General features: G+C 40.9%; 1 protein-coding gene across 1 annotated transcript; it reads left to right on the plus strand.

Annotated features, from left to right (window-relative positions):
• Positions 1–407: 407 nt before the first annotated feature.
• Positions 408–9,713, plus strand: LOC112075555 (NLR family CARD domain-containing protein 3-like; the record flags this gene model as incomplete). The annotated part of the gene is made up of 5 exons (XM_024142542.2): positions 408–1,442; positions 1,733–1,906; positions 8,593–8,766; positions 8,963–9,009; positions 9,522–9,713. Coding segments are annotated over exons 1-5 (1,459 nt in total), but the record flags the coding sequence as incomplete, so codon positions are not given.
• Positions 9,714–9,718: the final 5 nt, after the last annotated feature.

Raw genomic sequence — 9,718 nt, forward strand, 5'->3', positions numbered from 1 at the left:
GTGCAGAAGTTCATTCTGGATTGGGCTGAAGGAAAAGCAAATCAGGATGTCCAATTTGTATTTTCATTCCCTTTTCGGGAGCTGAATTTGATGAAAGAGGACAAACACACTTTCATTGAACTTCTCAATCACTTCTAATAGGAAACCAAACAATCAAGAATCTCCATCTACAACAAGTACAACGTTCTGTTCATCTTTGATGGTCTGGATGAATGCCGACTGCCTCTAGACTTCCAGAAGAACAAGATCTGTTCGGACGTCCGAGTCAACCCTCAGTGGATGTTCTGCTGACAAATCTCATCAAGGAATCTGCTTCCCTCTGCTCTCATCTGGATAACTACCCGACCTGCAGCAGCAATAAAATCCCTTCAGGGTGTGTTGACAGGTAACAGAGGTACGAGGGTTCAATGACCAACAGAAGGAGGAGTACTTCAGGAAGAGATTCAGTGATGAGGACCTGGCCAACAGAATCATCTCACACATAAAGACATTCAAGGAGCCTCCACATCATGTGCCACATTCCAGTCTTCTGTTGGATTTCTGCAACAGTCCTTGAACACATGCTGAAACATGAAGAGAAAAGAGATGCCCAAGACTCTGACTGAGATGTACACACACCTTGTGGTGTTTCACACCAAACAGAAGAATGAAAAGTATCTTGGGAAAGAAGAGACAGGTCCACACTGGAATAAAGAGAGCATTATGTCACTGGGAMAACTGGCTTTTCAACAGCTTGTGAAGGGCAATCTGATTTTCTATGAAGAAGACCTGAAAGAGGCTGGCATTGATGTCAGTGAAGCATCAGTGTACTCAGGATTATGCACACAGCTCTTTAAAGAGGAATGTGTGCTGTACCAGAACAAGGTGTACTGCTTTGTTCATCTGAGCATTCAGGAGTTTCTGGCTGCTGTATATSTGTTCCTCTCATTCATCAACAACAATGAGAATCTAATGGACAAACTGCAAACAAAAGACGAGCCTGAAGTTACTTTCTACAAGAGTGCTGTGGATAAAGYCTTACAAAGTGAGACGGGAAACCTGGACCTGTTCCTCCGCTTCCTTCTGGGCCTCTCAATGGAGTCCAATCAGAAGCACTTACGAGGTCTACTGACAAAGACAAGAAGCAGCTCACAGAGCCATGAAGAAACAGTGAAGTACATCAAGGAGAAGATCGGGGAAAATCCCTCTCCAGAGAGGAGCATCAATCTGTTCCACTGTCTGAATGAACTGAATGACCATTCTCTAGTGGAGGAGATCCAAAGCTACCTGAGGTCAGGAAGTCTCTCAAAACCCAACCTGTCACCTGCACAGTGGTCAGCTCTGGTCTTTGTKTTGCTGACTTCAGAAAAGGAGCTGGATGTGTTTGACCTGAAGAAATACTCCAGATCAGAGGAAGGTCTTCTGAGGCTGCTGCCAGTGGTCAAAGCCTCCAGAGCTGCTCTGTGAGTAAAGAAAATGACATGTAAGAACTAATCATCAGGAAGCAATATTCAGTTTACAGACAAATGTGTATTATAATATGTATATAATATTAATTTGAATAACATATTGAATAAATGCATTGATTTTCACATTCGTATAACATTATCACCATACAATTCTAGGAGACTGAAGATTAATCTATATGTTGTTTGAGAGAATAAACCAATAAACCATGCATCTGCCGTTGTCCTTCTACACTACTCGTTAAATCAACAGTGTGTTTGTGAAGTCATGATGATCTCTTTGTCAGGYTATCAGGCTGTGGAGTCACAGAGGAAGGCTGTGCTTCTCTTGTCTCAGTTCTGAAGTCAAATTCCTCACACCTGAGAAAGCTGGATTTGAGTAACAATGACCTGAAGTTTTCAGGWGTGGAGCTGCTCTCTRCTGTACTGGAGAATCCCCACTGTAAACTGRAGACTCTGAGGTCAGTATTCCTGTAGTTGGTCAACAAGTGATAACTGTTCAYCAGATCTACATGTGTTTACCAGACACACRTAGTCCACAACATATGTGTTTGRACAGTGAAGCTTACAGTTTAAAACTTGGTGCTGTAAATGAAAGCACTTTCTGTACATTGTTCTCCCATTTGAAGAAGTCTTAATTATTTGGACAAATTCACTTATATTGTATTAAAGTAGTCATAAATGTAGTATTTGGTTCCATATTCCATGCCTGCAGTGATAACATCAAGCTTGTTATTCTACTAACTTGTTGAATGCATTTGCAGTTTGTTTTGGTTTTTCCCAATAGAAACGGAATGGTGAATAATGTCTTGTCATTCTGGAGCCACTTGTATTGTCAGTAAGAATAGAAGATGTTTCTGAACACCACTACGTTCATGTGGATGCTACCATGATTATGAATAATCAGGAATGAATCGAGAATGATGATGAATGACAAAGTTATAGAGGCACAAAGATCATAAAAAATGCAAGCCTCCCCTGTTATTGGTAATGGTGAGAGGTTAGCATGTTTTGTTGTAGCCTCTGTTATTGGTAATGGTGAGAGGTTAGCATGTTTTGTTGTAGCCTGTTATTGGTAATGGTGAGAGGTTAGCATGTTTTGTTATAGCCTCTGTAACTTTCTCACTCATCATTTTTCATGATTCATTTATGATTTGTATTAGTTCTGGCATCATCAGGATTCATTTAGTAGTGTTTAGAAACATGTTATCTAATCACTTAGACATAAGATTCATCCAGTCCTCATCCACCATTCAATTACTATTGGGCAAAACATAACCCAAACATAACCCAAAACACAACCAAATGCAAATGCAACCAACGAGTTTTGGATCAAATACAAAATGTTTGACTACTTTAATACAATTGGTAAAATTACTTTTGACTTCTTCAAATGGAGGGACTGGATATACAAATTGATTTCATTTCCAATCTTAGCTTCACTGTTAAAATAGATATTGTTTGGACTGTGTGTTAAGTTCATGTTTTAAGTATCCCTATCTTTCTGTTACTACGGTNAAAATAGATATTGTTTGGACTGTGTGTTAAGTTCATGTTTTAAGTATCCCTATCTTTCTGTTACTACGGTGATATCACTCTGTTATTAGTACATCTGGGAGTCTCACTGTTGATGGACCTGGCCTGAGTGCCATGGCAACCATGTATTGTGGAAATACGGTTTAGTAAACGTTGTTCAACTGGAACATAGTCGTTGTGTCATTTTAAGTTAACATTGGACAGAGGATGGCTAATAACTACAATGTGCCACCTCGCTTCGACTAAAAGAGCTTGTATGAAAGTTGGAAAAATGGAATCTGGACACTGGTTACTAATCTGGACGTGAAAAAGCACTTGAGTGGTATTATCGCTGGAAGGAAGAGCGAGAGATACAGCACTGGAAATATCCATAGAGGATTTGAACAAGGATGACGGTATGGGAACTTTGATCAGAGCACTGGATTCTGTGTTTCTTAAAGAAGAGAAAGGCCGTGCCTACGAGGCATATTCAAACTGTTACAATGTTACTAGAGACATTTCGGTTAATTGATTAAAATAATTGATTTCGAACAGAGGGTACAATAGGATGCGCAAGTACGACATGATTCTCCTGGATGCAGTGTTAGCCTTGAAGTTGCTAGATACTGTCTGTCTGGATGGTAGAGACATGGTTCTCCTGGATGCAGTGTTAGCTTTCAAGTTGCTAGATACTGTCTGTCTGGATGGTAGAGACATAGTTCTCCTGGATGCAGTGTTAGCTTTCAAGTTGCTAGATACTGTCTGTCTGGATGGTAGAGACATGGTTCTCCTGGATGCAGTGTTAGCTTTCAAGTTGCTAGATACTGCCTGTCTGGATGGTAGGGAGCAACAGTTGGCTTTGACTGTGCTGACTTTTGCGTCAATGAAGTTGGCACCAAAACATTTTTGGGGTGAAAAGACGTCTGTCGCACCTATGTAAGTGAGTGACGCAGCATATTACACTGAGCAGCAGAGAAAAGGCTCCAACAGGTCACGTTCTCAAGACAACCAGAAGAGGGCGCCGTTGCCCGGCACAAATCCACTGGACAGGTATGGAAGGAGATCAACATGTGCTATTTGTCAAAGCACCACTGGGTTAAATACTGTCCTCATAAAAATGATCAAGTTAAACTAACAGAGGAAAATATAAACACAGAGATTGAGCAACATTACATAAAACGAATCTGCATCTGATACTGAGATCTTTATAGTTGAATCCTTAGGATCTGCTGTGATTGATACTGCATGCACACGCACAGTGTGTGGTGAAAAATGGCTTGATAGCTGTGTCAGTGAACTAAATATCAAAGAAGTACAAAATATGATTGACACACCAAACAACGGAGCTTTCAAATTTCGAAATGGGAGAACCGTCCATTCTACCAAGAGAGTCAAGATACCAGCAAACATTGGTCAGACTAAGTGTCACGTTGAAACAGAGGTGGTCCCTGTAGATATCCCTTTACTATTAAGCAAAGCTTCCCTCAAGAAGGCAGGGGCTGTACTAGACATACATTTTTTTATGTTTCAACAACTAGTGACCCTTGAACTTACTACCTCAGGCCACTATTGTGTAAACATTTTAGACAAAGACATTACACAGAGTCCATGTAAAAATGAGATTCTGATGGACACAGAGCACATGGAGATTCTGACAGCAGATTCTGACAGAGTCCATGAACACAAAGGAAAAACACAAAGTATTGTTAACTTCACAAACAGTTTGGACATGCTACAGTTGACAGACTTCAGAAATGACTCAGCAGTTCTGGGAATAATGATGAGATTATTTCCATTCTACAGCAGATAGTTAACAGTGGTGAGACATTCCAGAAATACAGCAAACCAGCGGTTTCCCACTGGGTTCCAAGTACAATGAAACAGTGGCTGTATATCTACATGAGCCTGGACCAAGTGTGTGGTATCTTCACATAATCCACCACTTCACACGCTTCAGTGCTGGAAAGCATTGTGAATACAAGAAACACAGTGAAATGTCAAGCACTTCATTCATTCCTGGATAATGTGGCATGGCCCGCCCCCAGAATTGTACAGTGCAATGGAGGAGAATTCAATAATAATGAAATATAGATGAATGGCAGAGAAATTCAACATGGAAAGTGACAACTGCTGCAATACAGTCCATGGAGCAATGGACTTCTGGAGAGACGCAATGGTCTCAATTGAGGAACACGTGCAACAAACAGCCACATGTGTTAAATATCTGACAGAGAAAGTGGTATGTCTTCCCCACTGGAGGTGATCAGTAAGAAACTCCAACCATCTGGTTTATGCAGTAAATGGAGGCTGGTCGGGTAATCAACCCCTGGAGGTGATCACTGAGAAACTAACACAGCCTTGCGGTTAAGCTGCAAGTAATGGGAGCTGGTCGGTAACCACACCACTGGAGAGTGATGACTGAGGAACTCAACCAGTTGGTTTTGTTACCTTGCGTAGTTACATTGGAGCTGTGGGGGGGGGGGTCGGTAATCCCCCTAGGATAGGTGATTCAATGGGAGAATTGCTAGCGGCATCAACCAGAACGGGCCACTGGTTTACTGCATAAATGTACCATGGAGCTGGTCGTAAATTGTCGTCCCCCGGAGTGATGCACTGAGAACTCAACCAGCTGGTTTGAGCCACAGCATTTTATAGCAAAGTCCTTCCTCCTTCAGTTTACATGACACACGACAGATGTATGGAATGGGTCACAAGGTCAAGATCTGTATGAAAGATACCTATAATTCACAGCAGACAGTATCTGTTGTAAAAACTGTTCTCATTGTGTAGAGACCAAGGTCTGGCCCTGGGGTCATCTCTCCCTGGTACCGTACAGAACAGAAACATTAACTCATGCTCTGGAATGCGGTCTCTTTAGGTTTTATCACCCAAAAGACATCATCAATCTCCTGTCAGTGTTAAATCTCCAAGAGGCAAATCCTCAGTAGAACACAGATGAGCGTACTAACAACCCCTTATTCTGTTGCATAAAACAACCATTTGATGCAATAAAAGTATTATAACATAATATTGTAATTTTCACCATAACGTCTAGTGACTAGAGGTTTTGAGGAGCTGGCTGCTAAACAACTCCCAAAAGACTCACCGACATGCGCCTCAGAGTCATTCAGATTGCTGCTGACAGTGATCTGCCAGAAACAATGCAAACGTAATTCCATAGACATCAAATCTACATTTTTGCACGGAACAGAGCATCAAGGGACATTCAAATCCGACCTCCGCCTGAAGCTAAGGGTGAAGGAACACTGTGGAAACTAAAAGGGTGTGTGTATGGCCTGGCAGGTGCATCACTCTACTGGTACAGCAAAGTCAAGGCAACAATGCTGAGTACAAGTGGAAAAATGTCACAAGTGGATCCTGCAGTTTTCTATTGGCTTGACTGGAGTACTTGCCTGTCATATTGATGACTTCATCTGGGGTGGCTCACAGACCTTTGCTACAACTGTGATTCCACACCTCAAAGCTGTTTTCCTGGTCAACCACAAAGGAACAGGTTGCTGTCTGTCTGACTAAAAAGGGAGCATCCTGTCTTGTGCTCCTACAGGCACTCTGTAATGGAAAGTGGCAGCTTGTCTAACACAAATAAATACTTTGTCACACAATCCATTTGTAATGGGGGACTTGAATAATACTTGGGACATTTCATTATTTTGTTGTTTTATTTGTCTTTAAGGAGAAGTGTATCTAAAGTTCCATGCATAACACTTGTTTTTTCATCAACATTTATAATGAGTATTTCTGTAAATTCATGTGGCTCTCTGCAAAAATCACCTCATGTTTTTGAACTACTGAACATAACACGCCAATGTAAAATGAGATTTTTGGATATATTATTATGCACTTTATCGAACAAAATATACCTATGTAACATGAAGTCCTAAGATGAAGATCATCAAAGGTTAGTGATTAATTTTATCTCTATTTGTGCTTTTTGTGACTCCTCTCTTTGGCTGGAATAATGGCTGGGTTTTTCTGTGACTTGGTGGTGACCTAACATAATCGTTAGTGGAGCTTTCGCTGTAAAGCATTTTTKAAATCAGACACTGTGGCTGGATTAACGAGAATGTTATCTTTAAAATGGTGCCTAATACTTGTGTGTTTGAGAAATTTGATTTATGAGATTTCTGTTGATTTGTATTTGGCGCCATGCAATTTTATTGGCTGTTGGCAAGGGAACCCCAGTCCGAGACAGGTTAAAGAAAAGTGGGAGATTGTTAAGTTCATGTTATAAGTATCCCTATATTTCTGTTACTACGGTGATATCACTCTGTTATTAGTACGCCTGGGAGTGTCAGTGTTGATGGACCTGGCCTGAGTGTCATGGTAACCATGTATTGTGGAAATACGGTTTAGAGGTAAACGTTGTTCACTGAGAACATAGTCGTTGTGTCATTTTGAGTGAACACTGTTTCTCATTACAATCTAAATCTGATACCTCACTGTCTGTCTTCTGACTGAATACTGCTTTTTAAACAGGGTCTGGTCAGTCTACTCATATATTTGTACAATAAATATAACAGCAATACTTTGATATTTGTCATTTATAATAATGGACATTAATTTATGAATAATATGGCAGGTTTCAGGACACTGATGACTGAATATGTTGAAAATTATACTGCCTCTCTACTTTCACACACCAAAGAATAGGCAGTGTGATATTAATATGATTGACTCTTTGCAGGCTGTCAGGCTGTGGAGTACAGAGGAAGGTTGGCTTCTCTGGTCTCAGTTCTCAGTTCAAACCCTCACCTGAGAGAGCTGGATCTGAGTAACAATGACCTGAAGGATTCAGGAGTGAAGCTGCTCTTGATGGACTGGGGAATCCCCACTGTAAACTGGAAGACCTGAGGTCAGTATTCCTGTAGTTGGTTCAAAAGTGATAACTGTTCTACGACCATATGTGTGTTTGGACAGGTGGAGAGCTTACAGTTTTTACATTTGGTGCTATGCTCCAGCATTTTGGATTTGCTATGTTTCATATTAGGGAAGTACAGAATGTCACTTTTATTTGAGGTTAATGGTGAGAGGTTAGAGCATGTTTTGTTGTAGCCTCTGTTATTGGTTAATGGTGAGGTTGGATGGTCAGAGGTGTTAGCTGTTTGTGTAGCCTCTGTTATGGTATGGTGAGAGGTTAGCATGTTTATGTGTGAGCCTCTGTTTATTGGTAATGGTGAGAGGTTAGCATGTTTTGTTGTAGCCTCTGTTATTGTTGGTGAGGGTTGAGGCATGGTTTTAGTATCGCCTGTTATGTAATGGTGAGTAGCATGTTTGAGTTTGTTCTCTGTTATTGGTAATGGGTGAGAGGTTAGCATGTTTTGTTGTAGCCTCTGTTAATGGTAATGGTGGTAGAGAGGTTGGAGCAGATGTGTTGGGTTGTGTGTCTGGTATTGGTAAATGGTCGAAGAGGTTAGCCATGGTTGTTGTTGTAACGCGCTTGTTACTTTCTCACTCATTATTATTCATGATTCATTCATTATCTTTCTCAATCATGGCATTATCAGGATTACTTTATTAGTGTTTAGAAACATGTTATCTACTCACTTAGAAARAAAATTACTCAACACCAAAGAATTGCAGTGTGATTTTAATATGATTTGACTCTTTGCAGGCTGTCAGGCTGTGGAGTCACAGAGGAAGGCTGTSCTTCTCTGGTCTCAGCTCTGAGGTCAAACCCTTCACACCTGAGAGAGCTGGACCTGAGCTACAATCACCCAGGAGACTCAGGAGTCAGACTGCTCTCTGCTGRACTGGAGGATCCACACTGCAGACTGGAGAAACTCAAGTATGTAGAGGGTTTATGTCAATGTTCATATCAGACATGTTTGACTTATCAGGCTAGATAAGAAAAACATTCTTACCACCACTTGGACAAAGTATGTGTGTGTGTGTGTGTGTCATGTGTGTGTGTGTGTGTGTGTGTGTGTGTGAGTTCAGGTGTATCCCTCAATGACTGTCTGTTCTTCTGCTTACCGCTACAGTGTTGAACATGGTGGAGAGTACACAATGAAACCTGGGCTTAGAAAATGTGAGTGTTGACTGCTGTGAAGAATATGACTAAGAATACGTCTTAATTCAAGTTAAGTCAAAGTCAAAGACCACCATCATTACTTACTTGGTCATTTTAAATATTAGCTGTAGTTCTACAAAATCAGAAATCAGGGACACCAAAGTTTACAGAGAGTTGCTTTGACAAAGTGTGTGTCTGTGTGTGTGGAGCGTTCGTGTTACACAAGAAATGGTTGTTTGTTTTCGTGTGTGTGTGTGTATGTGTGTGGCATCTTCGTGTTACATTAGAAATGTGTGTGTGTTCATGATGCATACAGGTGTGTGTGTGTGTGTGTGTGTAATTAATGGGAATAAGTGTGTTTTATATTACCATTCAGTATAACATATGATCATTCAACAAGTCTCAAGTTACCTTAACTTCTCCTTTTGATACCTAGAAGCATCTACATTTAATGAATTAGTGAAAAGTGAGTTAACATTCTAATGTGAATGATGATGATTTCTAATATTGTGTCTGGTTTCATCCATCAGATGTCTGTGATCTCACACTGGAACCAAACACAGTAAACAGACTCCTCTGTCTGTCTGAGGAGAACAGAAAGGTGACATGTAGGAGAGAGAAGCAGCCGTATCCTGATCACCCAGAGAGATTTCAGGACTGGGGACAGGTGCTGTGTAGAGAGGGTCTGACTGGGCGCTGTTACTGGGAGGTAGAGTGGAGTGGGAGA

Source organism: Salvelinus sp. IW2-2015, unplaced genomic scaffold (genome assembly GCF_002910315.2).
Source record: "Salvelinus sp. IW2-2015 unplaced genomic scaffold, ASM291031v2 Un_scaffold3235, whole genome shotgun sequence".
Classification (NCBI taxonomy): Eukaryota; Metazoa; Chordata; class Actinopteri; order Salmoniformes; family Salmonidae; genus Salvelinus; species Salvelinus sp. IW2-2015.